General features: G+C 35.4%; 1 protein-coding gene across 1 annotated transcript in view; it reads right to left on the bottom strand.

Annotated features, from left to right (window-relative positions):
* The window catches only part of HECTD2 (HECT domain E3 ubiquitin protein ligase 2), a 74,102-nt gene that overhangs the window by 17,185 nt on the left and 38,113 nt on the right, over positions 1 to 18,804 (bottom strand). The window contains exons 3-11 of the mRNA XM_070780470.1: positions 16,191 to 16,329; positions 13,801 to 13,903; positions 13,167 to 13,253; positions 12,444 to 12,508; positions 10,131 to 10,176; positions 8,003 to 8,112; positions 6,412 to 6,560; positions 5,748 to 5,871; positions 2,972 to 3,068 (exon numbers count right to left, since the gene is read on the bottom strand). Coding sequence (XP_070636571.1) covers positions 2,972 to 3,068; positions 5,748 to 5,871; positions 6,412 to 6,560; positions 8,003 to 8,112; positions 10,131 to 10,176; positions 12,444 to 12,508; positions 13,167 to 13,253; positions 13,801 to 13,903; positions 16,191 to 16,329 — 920 coding nt within the window. The remainder of the gene's footprint in view (positions 1 to 2,971; positions 3,069 to 5,747; positions 5,872 to 6,411; positions 6,561 to 8,002; positions 8,113 to 10,130; positions 10,177 to 12,443; positions 12,509 to 13,166; positions 13,254 to 13,800; positions 13,904 to 16,190; positions 16,330 to 18,804) is intronic.

The following is an 18,804-nucleotide window of genomic DNA, read 5'->3' as shown; positions in this document are numbered from 1 at the left end:
CTTAGGTAAAAATAACTTACATTCTTCTCTTTACCATCTCTCACATAAACAATTTCATAAACTCAGTTATGCAAATTTTGATTTATGAAAATGCCTTAATTATTTCATTTTGGGACATTGATAACAGAAGGGGATACAAAATGGAGGACCCCAAAATAATTCAACTTCTACAGTAAAAGAATGTTGCATTACTGCTTCTACATGTCTCACCTCTTACACAGCAAAGTTTTCTGTTTAATAAATACAAACAAAGGGGAACACTGGGAACAAGGCACATACTTCTGATGATAAGCTTGGCTTATGCTTTTTAAGATACTGGATTTACTCTAAAATCTACTTTTAGAAAGTAATTTTCAACATATTTCAGAAACCATCAACAATGTTCATATCTTTTGTCCCAATCGTAAACAGAGGAAATATTTTATACAGTGACATTCATCACAGCATCATCTATAAGAGGAAAACTTTAGAAATATACTAAGTATGAATCTCTAGTGGAATTACAATACTTATCAAAAATGATGGTCATAAAATTATGTAAATAACATGGAAAATGTTTAAGGAATGTACAACTAAAAAAAGCGAGGAAACAAAATTGTATACACAATATTGTTTCAACTCTGATGCCTTTTAAAGATAATATACGTAAAGACTATCAAAAGCAAATTCCCTACAATGTCAACAATATTTATGCCTGGGTGTTGGAAATAAGGGGATGTTTTACAAAAATATAGGAAATATATGAATGTCATTTATCATGTAAAGTCTACATGCTTGTATAATATATTTATCTAAACTCTTTTTCAGACTACCTCATCCTCTTTGGTAGCAAAGAAAATGAATTATTGTGCAGATTAAAGATAAACATTCTGACATTTTAATTACATGCAGCAATATGCTTTAGCAGGTAAAATTTTAATACCCCAAGTCTATATAGTAAGGCTACTTTCATGATTTTGTAGATGACTATAATAATACACTGATTCAGAGCCCTTCTTCATCTCTCCAAGTATTCGATTCTAAAGGCTTGCAGAAGGTTTTTTTTTTTTTCTTTCCCCTTCTCTGGGTCCTCTCTTTGGTGCTCAAACAGATCTATATTCCTAGCGTAGTATGCAGTGTCATGGACCTGTTTTTCCAACCCTTTCTTATCTTCTGTTCCCAGTCGAGCTCCTGGGAAGCCATCACACTGGAAATATCCAACAAACAAATTTGAACTAGGATGCTAATGGAAGACAAAGCTTAGTGGCTACTCCTCCCATCAGAAATTCATACTGCATAGAAAGTGCTTCAGATGAAAGAAATAACCCAACGATGGTAGAATTTTAGACATAGACTGATGAGGAAGTTATTTTTAATCTGGGAAATCACTTTCACAACTTTAAATTATACTATATAAGTTCTTGCTTATATTAACCATCTATAAGGTTACCCTGTGTCAAAATAGTCACTAGTCATTAATTCCAAATGGTATGGCAGTTTACAAGCTAAAATGCTGGGAAATACCCATAACTGAGAATACCACTGGACTCTTCAATTGCTACTCATTTGTGCCCATGCTCTGAGGAAGACAGCCCAGGATACATTCTACAGCTGCCACTCTCCTTTTGATTGGAAGGAAATTTAAAAGAAGATATTTAAAATCTTAAGTGTGAGTGGCACAGCAGAAAACTGCTCAGAGGAACTTAAACTTCTAGCTCTTTAGATTTTTTTCTTATAAATAGAAAAAAATCATAGCCCAAGGCTTTAAAAAAAAAAAAAACTAAAAAGGCACATGAGATGGCATAAATGCTAATCATCAAAATGACTAGCTATATATAGACTAATCTTTGAGCCAATATCTAACCAGGATTAATAATTCTGGTGCTAAATACTCCTGTTGAAATCTACTTTTCAGCAGGGTAATATGGCTATGTTACTCCTTTGGTACACAGTGGCGGTATCATTTCTTCTAATATGCCAATACTCAGTGTAAACTGACTCTGGGATGTCACTAGTCACTCAAATTCTTTGCCCTGCTCTGTGATAGCAAACAATACTCACCTTCTGGTAAATTACTGAAGAATCAACAATTCTTACTTTTATGATATTTGAAGTATTATAATTTATGCCTTAGAATTCTTTTTATATCCTTGAACAACACATGGAAATCATTTCCTTGTACTCTACAGGTCTCTCTTGGGGTCTCTATTTTAAGAAGACTATAGCCAACCTCTCTAAGTTTTAAAGTTGTAAGTAATCATGTCGCAAAAGCAGAAACTCAAAAACATTTGAGTATAAAAATGTATAGTCTAGAGCTCTAATTTTTTTTTTTTTAAAGCACAATCAAAGTAATTATGTACTTCATCTATAACTTTACTGTGCTATGCAGAAATCGTGGTAGGTAGTGGACAGGACAGGCCCAGGGATGAACTTCATCCTGCCTAAAGCCGGCCTGACTGCTACCCGTTTCAATGGGCCTGCAGGCATTTTGGTTCCCTAAGACTCAATAAAACACCTCTCACCGTCTATGGACATATTTCTCAGTTTTCTAAGACTGCACTTTCTGTTGCATTTTCTAATTTTTCAGCTGTTTCTGTTTGACTTTCATAAAATTCAGAAAACGTGTCGGTGGTTTGAGTGGTTTGCTCTTAAGGACAGCCCCTTCCCTTGTCCTCCCTGTAGTTCTTTCTCACCAATGCACTGCCAGTGACCCTGGAGGATGGTATCTACAAAATGATATCCAAGTTCCCACTACTTTGGATCTGTGAGAGGCATTTAACCTTCCTACTATATTTATAAAACAATGAGAAGTTGATGAGGAGTATTTTTTTCCCTGTATCATGAATAGGTTTAAGTACTTTTTGAGGGAGTATGATATGAATTTTACTTTTGACATTTCCTGATTATGCTAGAACAATTCACATGACATTTGACTTGTTAAATTATTTACTATAGATTATAGTCAGCATAAATGTTTTCATAGCTGGCTTACCCTTGCGATGCTTATCATCTGTTGTTCTGAGTCTCTTTGAATAATGATTTTTTTTGCAGCTATAGAAATAACGAATGGGTACTGACAGAAGGAAAACCTGCTCAACAAGTGAAAACAGAAAAAGCAAAATGGTGTATTTTTAGCAAAATTATACTAAGGGAATCTAAGGTACCGCTTCCAACAATATCAAACCATTACTTTTGTACTGTGTTTTACCATTCACAAAATGATCTGATGTGCATAATTTCTTTGAATCCCACAGCCTTGTGACCTAGACATCACTATCTGACGTGCAGTGGCTTTATTCCCTAGAGGAAGCTACATCCAATGTTCTGAAATATGTGCTGACAGCTTGCACTGTTTATACAAATAATCTCAGTTTATGCAGCCACTTGTACATCATTACCTGGGAAAAATATGGCCAACATCAGAAACAGGAGGCAGAAGTGCTGATGAAGGATTAGGACAGAAAGTCATGTGCATAAATTAATATAAGAATGCATTACTTTCTGAGTATGCATATGCATCAGAAATGCTTATACATCAGAAATGAGGAAATCTAGCAAGAACTATGGTAGGAAAAGTAACACATTTAAGAGTAATGAAATAAAAGTGTTGCTTTAGCACTGTTATTTAATGATGCAGTAATATGAAATGGTATGTATTTGTAAACACACAACATATGATCAAAAGTTATGAAAATAACTTCTTTCCTGGGTCAGAGCTCACTCTGTTATATAAAAGAGCCATAAAGCACACAGATAAAATGCATTCAGAGAGAACTAGTAAGGCAGCAATGACCGTTCGGGGAGCTAGACTCCCACACAAGTGGCTGTAATGAATCCATCAGCCGTAGTTGGAACACATCCAAGGACAGTTCATCAGCACATGTATGACCACTGGTCACACTGTGATGTAGGCATTAGGAGGAAAAAGGAGATAGCCCTGGAATGACCTGAAAATGAAATGGTTTTCCTCTTGGAATGAAACTGTTAGAAAGCAGTAAGAAAATTGTTCAGTATTAATGTGTAGTAATTTTGAATCACAAAGTGCTAACTAAAAATTTGGAAACAAAAAGAAGTGCAATGAACTTAGCAGGATAATGCTGGTCTAACTATGTACTTTAAAACAGTGTTCTTAGCCCTTCCCTAGTCATAGCACACAGACAAACGATACCATGTGTACGACACACTGAGACAAACACAAGAGGCTGGCCATGGCCAGACAGTGACTTGCCCTGGGGCTCTGATCCCCTTCTAGGTCCCAAGGGCTGAAGGGATCATAGGACCAAGCCTCTATAACTCATTCTTGGTACACCAGTGTTACCATACAGTGTTTAGAGGACCTTTGCATTAAAAGATGTCACTGAAATATGCATAGTAACTCTTGGCACCGTATTGTAGATTTGTCTAAAACATTACAAATACATTAAAGTGGGACAAAAAATACCTTTGTAGAATAAACTCTGTCAAGAAAAAATCCATCAGACTGGCCAAGGTCCCCCAGAAACGGAATTCTTACTCATTTCAGGTGTGGATTGAGATATATCCAGGATTCTAGTTTATGCTGCTGCTACTGCTAAGTCGCTTCAATCGTGTCCGACTCTGCGCCACCCCATAGACGGCAGCCCACCAGGCTCTACCATCCCTGGGATTCTCCAGGCAAGAACACTGGAGTGGGTTGTCATTTCCTTCTCCAATGTACGAAAGTGAAAAGTGAAAGTGAAGTCGCTCAGTCATGTCCAACTCTTCGTGATCCCATGGACTGCAGCCTACCAGGCTCCTCCATCCATGGGATTTTCCAGGCAAGAGTACTGGAGTGGTGCCATCGCCTTCTCCAATTCTAGTCTATGTTTTAGGTCAATTCTGGTAGAAAAGGTCCCTGGAAGCTTGAACCAATTCTGGGGTCATGGGTTACTTATATCCATATCGTATTTCTCAGTTAGTCTCTCTTAGAATAATGCATTCTGTAGGACATCTCAGAGTCTAGGAATAAATTATGTCTGGGATAGTCTTGCTGGTTTAATCCAAACTGTAAGTGTGACTATAAGGTGCAGGGTAATGAAGAATTTGGCCAAGTGTTTTGAAAATCTATTACACTAATGTAACAAACCGTTTCTGGTGAAGCCCTTTCTGTGTAACATCCATTCTTTTAATGCTATGTACAAAGAACAAACACTTCATCTACAGGAAAAGGGAGAAAAGGAGTGAATTCATGTGTGTATGTGCACACATGTGTGATCACTGTGTGAGATCAGGCACCAGCATACTATGGTCCACGGGACCAACATGGCCTACTACCCAGGCTTGTGAGTAAAGCTCTGGAACACAGACACACCCCTTCAGTTACATATTTTCTAAGGCTGTTTTGTGCTATAATGGTAGACCAGAGACTGCACAGCCCAAAGAGCCAGACACATTTATAATCCTGTACTTTCCAGAAAAAGTTTGTTGACCTCTGTGCTGGGTGATGGCACACAGAAAAAGAAAATTTATAAGAAACTGCATACTAAGGACTTTTCCCTTCTTAAAAAGATGTTACTAACCAAACAAAAATCATATTAACATAAACATAAATTCAGATGAAGTACAAAAAGAAGATGCTTTAGGAAATATAATGATATAATGATTTCAAGGCTGGATATCTAAAATACACTTAAAAGTTTATATGTTAAGGTATGTGTATATGTAAATTTACTTACACAAACTTATAAGTCAGTCATTATTTTGAATAGTATTTTATTCAGGTGAATAATCAAATGAACTTCTGATCATACCTGTGAGAGTTTCCAAAGCTCTGCCAGGTGTGGTATTCTTCCATGAGGTCAATGTGATCCAATGTAGAATTATAGAAATCAGTGTAAGGAATAAGGGGAGGGTGAACCAAATTGTTTGCAGTATCTGTAAAGATAAATTCTAACATAATGATCTTTCCCAATATGTACATGATTCACTCTAGTAGGAAGAATATTTTAATGCCCCCCAGAAAGCCTTTATCTAGAAATTCCTCTTTTAAGCAATTGTAGTGCTGTATGAAGAAGGTAGCTTTAAAATTAAGGTCAAAATGCAGCCAATAATTACTTGCTTTAAAAGAAAACTTGAATGGTGAGGATTATAATAGTATACTAAAGGGAGTAAGCAAATGGCATACTCAGGAATGAATATAAGTTCATGTATTCTTAGGAACCTCTACTTAGGAGGTCATATGCAGTTGACAGCCATAAAACAGAATTCTGCTCCATAAAATGCATAAAGCTTTTTCATGCTTATACATTAATTGTGAAATCCATTAGCGAAATAGAAAACACATTACTACAACTCTCCTCCTCAAAGGAATGATTTAAGATGTACGTAATGCCTCTATAGTATTTTGAGGTCCTTATGGAAATATCCTTATATTTAATAAAAGAAAAGTAAAGATGATTGAATAATAAAACCTACTAAGTAAAGCCAGTACTTTAGATGCTGACGGGATCCACCACGAACACTTTGATATAGGTGGAAATTCTTCAGGTTTTGCAGGAAACAGGCGTAAAGAAATAAATTGCAGCAATCTCTCTACCAATGGTTTGAACCTCTTCTGGGGTAATCTGGTAAAGATTTTGAAATAATTCCAATCAAAATTCACATTTTTCTATTTTGGCAATATATTTGTTAGAGATCAAAGTTCATCCTTTATGCATAAAATTTTAGACTATTCCCCCAAATTCTATTTCTTTAATTGCCCCAAATTTGAAAAGATGCAAAATTTTACCTCAAGTATCATTTCTTAATTAAATAAGAAATAAACACTAAAATTACTATAAAGTTAGCATTAAACATTTCACTTTTAAGGCTTTTAGTATTCAGTCACTCTTCATTCATAGACTCTGTATTTGCAAATTCACCCATTTTCTACTATTTAATTCTAAACCCCAAATAAATAATTGTGGTGCTTCTGTGGTCATCTCATGGCAGTGCAAAGAGTAACAAAAAACGGGAGTTGCTTCTGCTGAGGCTGAATAAGGTGACGCTCTGCCTCCTTGTTTTAGCTCTCATACTGCAAATAAGTATTCTTTATGCAATCTACTTGGGTCATGCTTTTCAAATTCTTATGCTTTTCATTTGTGATTTTGCCCCTAACTCTAGTGTTAAAGTTCTAAAGTTCTGACTAGTGTTCCTAAGAAGGATGTGATGTGCCTTACGGAGAAGGGACTTGTGTCCAATAAACTTTGCTCAGACATGAGTTACGATGCTATTGGCGGTGTGTTAGCTGCTCAGCTGTGTCTGACTCTTTGTGGCCCCATGAACTGTAGCCTGCCAGGCTCCTCAGTCCACGGAATTTTCCAGGCAAGAATACTGGAGTGGGTTGCCATTCTCTTCTAGAGGGGATCTTCCCAACCCAGGGATTGAATCTGGGTCTCCTGCATTGCATGCAGATTCTTCACCTTTTGTTGGCTGTGAGTTGAATGTTAATAAAATAATGATTTTACCAAATAAGGTGTCTTTAAAATGAAACACAGATAAAGTAAGGCTATGTACTGATATGCTGATGGAAATGTGAGCAAAGGCTTGTAGGAATCTAACCCTCTTGAGTGGGAATAATGGTTCACTATTCACCAACTCAGTACTCACATTAGCTTTATAGAATGTAACTATTGCTAATAATGAGAACTTATTGTATTTAAAATTAATTTTGGGACAATTTAGCTTCTTTAGCTTGTATTAGTCATGGGGAAAAGTAATTGTTAATGTAAGTACAGTACTGTGAAAAAAAATACTGTACTTTTATAAATTATATTGATGGCTTGCTTATATGTTCAATGATAGGAATGTGCTGTATAAAATGCAAAAGCAGTGGACAGAAATCTCAACAACAGCAGGTACAAGCAAAATGGTTACTTACACACAAAACAGATCTTTAATAACCTCTATGTAGTACTAAACAATACACTTGTAATTGGCTTCTGAAGCACTGTGTCATTTCTAAAGACCTGAAAACATTTAATGTTATTATAAAATTAAAAGTTCTTAATATCATAGAGTAATTTACTTTTTAAACCAGTGAGCTAGGAAATGATGGTCAGCTTCCACTAAGCTGGCTGTCTGTCGTAGCAAGTGGGCATAGATGACATACGTAGATGTGTTATTAAATTGAGGATTCTGAAAAAGATATTGAAGATAAGTGTGTTAAAATTGTGTTAACATGTAAAAGGAAAGACACTAAGCTTAATGAACTAAGTGGCAAATTCAGAAAACTAAATTTGAGATTATGAAATACTAGGTGAAATCCTTTAAAATAAGAATCTATTTGTTTCATTATTTAATTAACAGAGACTTGGATTTCCACAATGGTCCAGTGGCTTTGAATTAAGAAAGATTTAGGTCTGAGGGCTACTTCTACCACTTACTACTATACGCCCTTAAGAATGTTCCTTAAACTTTGACGCTCAACTTCTTCATCTAGAAAATGGGAATGATAATATCTATCTTGGGGGTTGTTTTGAGTATTAAAAAAAAAAAAAACTATAACATAAAGCACCTAGCTCACTGCCTCGTATAAATGGAAGGAATCACTCCTTTCCAATTAAGAAAAACCTGGTTCTCTCTTGATTTAAAAAAGGGAGGGACAGAGAATGCTAGAAAAATAAAAGCTGGTAATGAAACTTGCAATGTGAAAGGAGTTATTTGCATATTTCACAAAGAACAAGGGGAGAATCACCTAACAGCTCCTGAGAACTTTTAAATGTTAAAGGAGAGCTTGTAAACCAAGCACAAACTCTAGTTACATTTCCAAAATCTAAAACTCAACAATGTACATTTCAGAACTTGATAGTAAAAATAAGTATTACTGAACAATAAACTGAAATTGTAAAAAAGAAAAGAGCACCACATGTTTTCAAAACCATCCTGATTTATGGTCAGGATGGTTCAAAATAAGGGAGTGACCCCAGCTGATAATCTCACTAAGTGATAGCTCTTATGTGTAGAGCTTGCTGCTGCTGCTAAGTCACTTCAGTCATGTCCGACTCTGTGCGACCCCATAGACTGCAGCCCACCCAGGCTCCCCTGTCCCTGTGATTCTCCAGGCAAGAATACTAGAGTGGGTTGCCATTTCCTTCTCCAATGCATGAAAGTGAAAAGTGAAAGTGAAGTCGCTCAGTCATGTCCGACCCTTAGCGACCCCATGGACTGCAGCCTACCAGGCTCCTCCATCCATGGGATTTTCCAGGCAAGAGTACTGGAGTGGGATGACATTGCCTTCCTGAGGATCAAATACACTCTCCTAAAAATTTGAGCTTCATGTTGTAACTTTCTAGCTTTTACTATCTTCACATACATTTTCATTTTTTTTTCCAGTTTTGTCTTTCTCTTCTTACCTTTTTACCTTCCCTTCCTCTTCTTAGATCTCTCAACTGCTTTTTATCTATTTCCCCCTATTTCCCCCAACTTTTTCTTCTTTTTCTTTTTTCCTCTCTCCTCTTCCTTCTACCCATATCTTCCGTATTTTTTTATTGGACATAATATTAAATTAAACATTATATCTTATTTAACATAATTTTTCTTATCTTTAAATGAGACAATAATCTATACAACCATCTTTGGTAAACTGTGAAGAATAATACAAATATAGTATGCTAGCTATAGGAATACCATACTTCTCAAAAAATTATAAAAGTTAAAATTACTTTTCATTTGTTTGGACCTTATTTATTTATTTATATCAATGAATCTGTATCTCTTGAGAGGAAAAAGTTCATCATCTTTGCTTCAGCAAACATAAACAACCACTTTGATTTTTCCATTAGAATTCTAGCTTAAATATTTATTGAAAAGTTAGAAACCTACTAATTGGGAAACAAAAAAAGAGTTTTGAAGCCCCCTTAAAAAACTAGTTACAAGAAAGGAAGTTGACTGGAGGGGGAAGAAGTGCTTTTATTCTGTTTGTTCCAGAATTCAACAGCAGGAAGGCAAGAGCTAAATTAACATATTAATTCTGGAGATAATTTAGCTTCCCACTGTTTGTTATAGCTTTAATTCTCTGATTAAAAGTAATTATAATCTAAAAAGTATCAAAAACGCTGCTCAAAATAATACTTAGTACTGGATATCATTTTACTTACACATGTACAGATTGAAATATGAATTATCCAATTTCAACTAAGTTCTTGCTTTCTTACCTGTAAAAGTATAAAATATGCTCTAAGATCATCTTTTGTTCGTGGACTGAAAAAGAAAGAAGTGTAACTGATGAGAGATGCTTAATCTTACATCATCTAATAAAAATTATCAATGTTTCTGTGAGAACTGACTTGATAAAAGCTAAAACCTAGACTTGAATCTGAAAACATAAATGTAAATCATTGCCTAAAGTGTACTAGATGCCCTTTATAAATGTAAAGCCACATCATCTGAAATATAAATAAATAACATGTGTATTAAATTTTGAAATTTATATGTATGTATATTACATATATAATTTTAAAATTAGTAGTAATATTCCTCTATGGAAGAATTATCTGACTGAATAATGATTTAAATTATTTGGGTTTAAATAAAATCTAAACTATTTCTTCCTATAGTAGTCTACATAATTTTCAGATTATTTTCTAAATGGGACTACTGTTTTATTTTAGAAATTATATTTGAAAATATTTTAATAAGATCAAAGCAATTCATAAATATTAAAATTCCTGGTGATAAGAGAGTCCTGTTTTTTTTTTTCCCACTTTATAGCTGTACCATTAAAATGTCCATCTTCCTGTCCTATGCACTAGTATTTTAGTTCAGTGTACAGCTTTGGGTCCAGAACTGGTGGTTAAGATCATAGGCTCTTTTGCCAGACAGCCTGGGTTCTAATTATGACTAAGGCACTTATTGTGTTAACCTAGGCAATTTACTTCTCTGTAAATTAATTTCCTCAAGTGTGAAGTGAAAATAATCCTATTACCTATTTCACAGGATTGCAGTGAAGATTCAATATAAGAAATACATGCAAAATCATTTGAAAGGTCATTAGCCTATAGTAAACAGTCAATAAGCTATAGATCTTGTTGTTGTTACTATAAGTCCAAAATAAAACACAATTTTGGGGGTAGAGACCACATGATCCTTTCATAAGTAAGTTGCATCAAATTATTTTAATCTGTCTCAGGTACACATTTGAGGAGCAGGGGTTAGAAAGCTGTGGGAGCGTGCTCAGAGGGGACTAGGGTCCTGCAGTTTCAGATCACTGGACTTCCTCACTCTCCTAAGCATTCTGTTGACATTCTAATTTTTCCTCTTCATCTCCAATGAGGCATTATATATTCAACCAGAAACATAAAGTTCAAGGAAAATGCAAAAGTATTACTAGAACGATAAACTAGGAAAATATTAAGATAAAAATCACATGCAAAATATAATATGATTTCAATTGTTTTAAAAAGACAACTAGAAAAAAACTGCACAGTTACATTTTTACTTTTTTAATACTATTCTGCCTTTTCTCAATGTTCTATAAAAACCACAAATTTCTTTGAAAATTGGAACAATGTTAAAATATATAGGGTATATTTAACATATTTAAGAACTGTGGTTTGGTATTTTCAAACCGGGCTTAATATAAACATTTATATTATAATTTAATGGCACTGCTTGGCTTTAACAGCAGCTATTATTTAAATTGTTATTTAAGTAATATCAATTAAAATATGTACTTTTAAAACTGTATTTTTGTGTTCTGCATATTCCAAACACTATCAATTACATTGCCCATTCTTTACATAACAATTCAATATTCAGTTCCAGAAAAAAAATGTTTTAGTGGCTAAATTTATGTTTCCTTGTATTAGAAATAAGGAAATGTCTACTCTGCTACCCGGAAGCCCAAGGATAAATTTAATGCTCATATTATTTCATTCTAGGTTACTGATTTAACCACCCATCCTATTTTTGTAAAGCACATATATCTCTATACAACAAATTTTATATATAGTTTTAAAGAATTCACAGATCCTCTGAGGCTCACATGTGGATCCTCCTAATAAGTCATAAGTCTCGAGTTAAAAAGCTTTGTTATAAATGGTTTACAATTTCATTCTATGTTTTTACTATATCAACTAAAATCTTTTCTGAGTAAAACTGCTGCTGCTCCTAAGTCGCTTCAGTCGTGTTCGACTCTGTGCGACCCCATGGACGGCAGCCCACCAGGCTCCCTGTCCCTGGGATTCTCCAGGCAAGAACACTGGAGTGGGTTGCCATTTCCTTCTCCAATGCATGAACGGAAAAGTGAAAGTGAAGTCGCTCAGTCGTGTCTGACTCTTAGCGACCCCATGGACTGCAGCCTACCAGGCTCCCCCGTCCATGGGATTTTCCAGGCAAGAGTACTGGAGTGGGGTGCCATTGCCCTCTCCGTCTGAGTAACACACACATATATATATTACAGTTGGATGAGGTATACAGATTAACCATCTATACTGATGAGCTACAACTACAATATTGGTCACAATTACCCTTTCCATTCTTGTAACAGGCTGTTAATGATTCCCTTTAATACTGTCTTCTGAATGTCTTGAGGCTGTAGGCAAAAGAAAATCATGAAATAATTACGATTAGATATTTAGGTGACTTTTATACGTTACTTATATTTACAGATCTGTTTCAGTGGTTAAAATTGGACTTGATGACCGATTACTGCCGTTTATGGTGGTCTCAATTTCACTTCTGAAAGATTACAATGAAAATGTCCCCTGGGATGTGCACTGTACAACCTGCACAAACAGTGGTGGCTGTTTAATGATTACCATCAGTTTTATGTAACAGTGAAAAACAGAAAAAGAAAAATAGTTTCACTGTCTCTGGATCAACAAGATTAAATCATTAACACAAACTGAAGAACAGCATGTTTAACAATATAAAATGATGGCATACATTTTATACATATTTATATGTTATAATTAGCAGTTCAGTCCACATTTCATTATAAAGTACAACCAAATTATGTTAAAAAAAAAGATTAAAAATTTTTCTTACGGAATTTGAAAAACTTTTTAATTAAAAAAATATAAGAATTAAAAAATAATCTAACTTTCTGAGAATTTCAACCAAATTTATCAAAAAACTTTCTTATGTAATTATGTTACAGGTGAGTTTTACAATATTTGTGTGGCTGATTTCCAAGTACAGTATAGACTCAAACAATTGTATGATTTGCATGTTTCGTAAATGATACTTACAGTATTAAGTAAGGCATCATATACAGCATTCACAAATTTAGCATTAATCCCAGAGTCTTCAATAGTATTAGAGGCAGAGGCATCTTTCTGAAAATTCAATTAAAGAACTAAGTGTATATAACATTTTAAGAACTATTCTAAGTAATATCTGAATCATAACTATTCCTTCATAATTTGTAATATTAGTATGATGATATAAAAGAACTGTTACGGCTAAATTGCTAAAAATAAAAATAAATACATAAGGATTATTTTAATAATTTCTTTTTTAAAAACTTAAAGAATGGAGTCAAATGTTGTTATTCGCTAAGTCATGTTTGACTCTTTGTGATCTCATGGACTGCAGCATGCCAGGCTTCCCTGTTCTCTGCTATCTCCTGGAGTTTGCTCAAATTCATGTCCATAGAGTCAGTGAGATTATCTAACCATCTCAAGTATTACATTAGTACAAATAAAAACAATTTTTAAGATATCACTTAAGTAATTATTGTGATACCTATAATTTCAGAATTAATACATACTTATATTTGCTTAAGTAGCTGCGTAAGCCAATATTGGGTAGAAAAAGAGGTAAATTCAGTGTCTTTTGGGGGGAAAATTTAAAAAGTGAAAAATGTGCTTTACATGTTATTACCTTAAATGCAGCACTTAGTTCTGGAAAAGAATCAAATGTTGTAAGATAAAAATCATATACTGTTTTCCAATCTCCTGATGACTTAGCTTTTTCTACATCTTCCCTAAAATAAAAGCACTTATTAGCCACAACAGATAAAAACATTATTCAGATAATACAGCACTGATTCTTTACAGATAAGTGTTACCCAACATGCAACTTGAAATAATGAAGCTGAATACAGGAATGTGTTCCAGTTAATGTAAATATGTAGTTTCTGAATTTATAATTCTTAATTGGATTAAGATATTAATCCAGCTTCAACTTTCCCATTTATTTGCTTTTATAAAAGTTCACTTTTGGGCTTCCCTGGTGGTCCAATGGCTGTGAATCCACCTTGCAATGCAGGGGACGCCAGCTAGATTCCTGGTCTGGGAGGATCCCACATGCCACAGAACAACTAAGCCCAGGCACCACAACCACTGAGCCCGTGTGCCTGAAGCCTGTGCTCTGCAACCAGGGAAGCCACTGCAGTAAGGAGCCCGTGCACCACACACAGGAAGTAGCCCCCACGTGCTGCAACGAGAGAAAGTCCATGCACAGCAACAAAGACCCAGCACAGGCAAAATAAACAAACAAATATTTTTTAAAAGTTCATTTTGACATGCTCCTTATAATTATCTCTCTTTCCTTTCCAGCCAAATTTCTTGACAGATTTTGTTTACATTCTGTCCCTACTTTCTCTTTCTCACTGAGTCCTTTGAGTATCCATTTGGTTTTTATTATTAGGTTGGTGCAAAAAGTAAATATGGTTTTGCATTGTTGAACTTTGCCCTTTGATATTGGAATACACTCTTAAATAAATGTGGTTATGCTATTATACATCATTTTAATGCAATTTCTTGCTTTATGTTTTTTTGCTTTATTACTAGCTGTTTATTTTGTATTTTAGACTACAGAAATGATGTTAGACAAAAAGCTAATTTGAGCAATTTTTGTATTCGAGTTCAAAATGGGTCATAAAGCAGTGGAGACAATTAACAACATCAACAACACATCTGGCCCAGGAACTGCTAACGAATGTACAGTGCACTAGTGGTTCAAGAAGTTTTGCAAAGGAAATGAGAGCCTTGAAGATGAGGAGCATAGTGGCCGGCCATTGGAAGTTAACTATGACCAACCGAGAGCCATTATTGAAGCTGTTCTTATAACTACACGAGAAGTTGCCAAAAAACTCAACGCTGACCATTCTAAGGTCATTCGGCATTTGAAGCAAACTGGAAAGGTGAAAAAGCTCGATAAATGGATGCCTCGTGAGCTGACTGCAAATCAAAAGAGCCATTGTTTTGAAGTGTCATCTTCTCTTATTCTATGCAACCAACCATTTCTTGATTGGATTGTGACCTGTGACGAAAAGTGGACGTTATATGACAACTGCAATGACCAGCTCAATGGCTGGACAGAGAAGATGCTCCAAAGCACTTCCCAAAGCCAAACTTGCACCAGAAAAAGATCATAGTCACTGTTTGGGGGTCTACTGCCTGTCTGATCCACTACAGCTTTGGAATCCCAGCGAAACCATTACATCTGAGACATCTGAGAAGTATGCTCAGCAAATTGATGAGATGCGCTGAAAACTGCAACACCTGCAGCTGGTACTGGTCAACAGAAGGGATCCAATTCTCCATGACAACACCTGACCACATATCACACGACAAACGTTTCAAAAGGTGAACAAGTTAGGCCATGAAGTTTTGCCTCGTCTGTCATATTCACCTGACCTCTTACCAACTGACTATCACTTCTTCAAGCATCTTGACAACTTTTTGCAGGGAAAACACCTCCACAACCAGCAGGAGGGAGAAAATGCTTTCCAAGTGTTTGCTGAATTCTGAAGCATGGACTTTTCTGCTACAGGAATGAATGAACTTATTTCTTGTTGGGAAAAATGTGTCAACTGTAATAGTTCCTATTTTGATTAATAACGATGTGTTTGAGCCTACTTTTAATGATTTAAAATTCATGGCTGGAAACCAATATTACTTTTGTACCAACTTAATAGCAGCACGGTAGCTTCTATGGTCTATGGGTCATGTAGTAAATGAAATCTTATTTTTTAAATAGGACACAGTCCTTCATCTCCGCTTGTTTTGATTCATTTTCTCTTATTTAGTGTTTCTTTTGTTGCAACATTATCTATCCCTTACCTGTTAATTAATTTGTTCTCACCTTCAACTTAAGACATCCAGTCTTTGGTTCCTTCACTCTTTTTTTTTTTTTGGTTCCTTCACTCTTATAATACCTTATGAGCCATAAATTCAATTAATTTCCCACACAAAAATATTAAATTATGTGAAGTGCCGACATGCAGTTGATTATATGTCTACATGTAACAATGAGCCAAAACTTACAGAAAGTCTTTCATAGTTTTGGGCTGAACTGGAAGGATGGGTTCTGGCAGAACTGGGGCTTTCATTTCAGATGATAATGGATCTGTGGAGATGCGCTGTTTTTGTCTAACATCAAGGGAAATTGGTGGTAGGTCTCTCACTGTGAAGGATAAAGTATTCAATGCAATTAATCATAAGCTTTTCCAAATTACAAAAATGCCATGCTAAGTCAACATGAACAGAGAACGAATGGATTACTTTGTATTGCATTCACTTTGGGATCATATAATAGGAAAACCTACCACACTGAAGGGCACTCACTGGGAGAGTCTGTTGTCACCCTACCCAATTTCACCCACAACAGAGAAATTACATGCCATTAAAAGTTATATACAGATATAATATAGGGCTTCCCAGGTGGCTCAGTGGTAAAGAATCTGCCTGCTAAGCAGGAGATGCAGGTTCAATCCCTGTACCTCCAGAGGGCTGGGAAGATCCCTTGGAGAAGGAAATGACAACCCACTCCAGTATTCTTGTCTGGAAAATCCCATGGACAGAGGAGCCTGGTGGGCTACAGTCCATGGGGTCACAAAGAGTCAGACACAACTTAGTGACTGAACAACAACAAAAACAGATATAATATAGAATTTTTCTTTCACTGCCTCCCTTCCTATAAATTGTCTTTTAGAGACTATTTCAGCGAGATGAGATGTTTTTAGTGATTATTAGCTTTCTGAATATAGTTGCTCCTTGAATGGTGCAGAACTTGGGCACCGACCCCTCACATAATTTTACAGTTGGCCTTCTGCACCCTCAGTTCAACCAAACACAGATTCTGTCGTAGTACAGTACTTCTATACTGAAATTCATTGAAAAAAAAAATCAGCCTGTAAGTGGACTCACACCGTTCAAAACCATGTTGTTCAAGGGTCAATCGTATAGGTAGGTCACTTACTTATATTCTCTGCAATTTTCTGTTGGGGTTTCAGCACTTTGTTATCAATTTGCATGAACAGTTTATGTATTTTTCTTTTCCCCCAAATACCCACTGGTTCAATGACTGGCCTTTTTGTTACATTTCATAACCTTATAATGGTAAAATAAAACAAGTACAGAAATAGCTCATAAAACAAATGTATGGCTTAAAGATTACTGCAAGGCAAACACCTGTGAAACACTAACCAGTCAAGAAACAGAGTGTTACCAGCCCCTCCCTGCTCTGTCTATTCCTATGTTAGTTAATTTCTCTCAATTTCTTTATAACTCTTTCCTCATTTCTTTTTTTTTGTTTGTTTTCATATTTTGTCTTTATTTTTTTTAATTAATTTTATTTTATTTTTAAACTTTACATAATTGTATTAGTTTTGCCAAATATCAAAATGAATCCACCACAGGTATACATGTATTCCCCATCCTGAACCCTCCTCCCTCCTCCCTCCCCATACCATCTTTTTTAAATGTTTTTTTTTAAATGTTAAATATTTTCTCATTTTTTAGGTCTCATAAGGTGCTTTTACATTTGTTTTTTTTTATGTTCCTTCCAGTTTATTTCTAAAATTAAATTCTAATTATTTCCTTTATTGTCACTTCAGTTTTCATCTTTTGCAATTCTAATTTATGGCATTCTTTCAGGTGTCATATCATTTTCTTAATGAATTTTAGCTCATTTTGAAATAGAATTTTATCTTTTTTTGTGGGCATGTGTTTCTGATGCGCTCTCATTGCTCAAGTGGCTATTATTGTTTTTTATTACAATAAAATTTTGTAATTAAAAATTATAAATTTTGCAGCCAATTTGATTTGAAATTATTTCCCCCAAATTTTTAGAAGGAGGTGTAGCTCTCCTTTTTTCGTTTTTATGTAGAACTCAAATATATGGTAGCTTGCTTTCTGGGATTCCAGGCCCTGCTTCCCTGCTCCACTTTTATTCCAGTTTTCTCTGTCTTTAATCGCTATTGTCCCAGAGCTGCTCAAATTTGATTGTAATCTCAGGATACCCTCCACACCCACCCCCAGACTGGAGGGAAGTACTAGTTGGGTTCAGACCTGACATGGGCCACCTGCATGCACCTGCTCTTGGCAAAACCCCTCCCAATTTCAGTTTCTGTTCTCTAATTGGCCTCCTGAGCTTTCCAATGAATAGCCATTCCCTTCTTCAGGGGATCTTCCCGACCCAGGGATCAAACCCTTGTCTCCCGCATTGCAGACAGATCCTTTACCATCTCAGCCACCAGGAAAGCCCTTATCCAGTGAATACCTGCTGCTTATTTGAAAGCTCTCTTGATCTTGAGTCCGTCAAACAGCCCAGATGCTTCCTTCTGCTTACATCTTCTGATTCTGGTGGTTTGTCCTGCTATCTTTTGGGGTTTACAGGGACATTTTATGAGCTAATTCTGTAGTAAATGATGTCCAAGATGTTTAATTTTGCTATAGAGGTGGTGTGTGTTTTACTAGGGACTCAGGGAGATTAAAAAACAATACTGCTTCTGCTGTTACCTTCTTTAAAATCTGTTTGCCTTTTAATTTTATTTCTGAACACAGAAAAGTAATTTTTCTTATTTTATTCATTTTTAATTGGAGGATAACTGCTTTACAATATTGTGCTGGTTTTTGCCATATATCAACATGAAACAGC

Source organism: Bos indicus, chromosome 26 (assembly GCF_029378745.1).
Source record: "Bos indicus isolate NIAB-ARS_2022 breed Sahiwal x Tharparkar chromosome 26, NIAB-ARS_B.indTharparkar_mat_pri_1.0, whole genome shotgun sequence".
Lineage (NCBI taxonomy): Eukaryota > Metazoa > Chordata > Mammalia > Artiodactyla > Bovidae > Bos > Bos indicus.
This window is presented reverse-complemented; position numbering and strand designations above follow the sequence as displayed.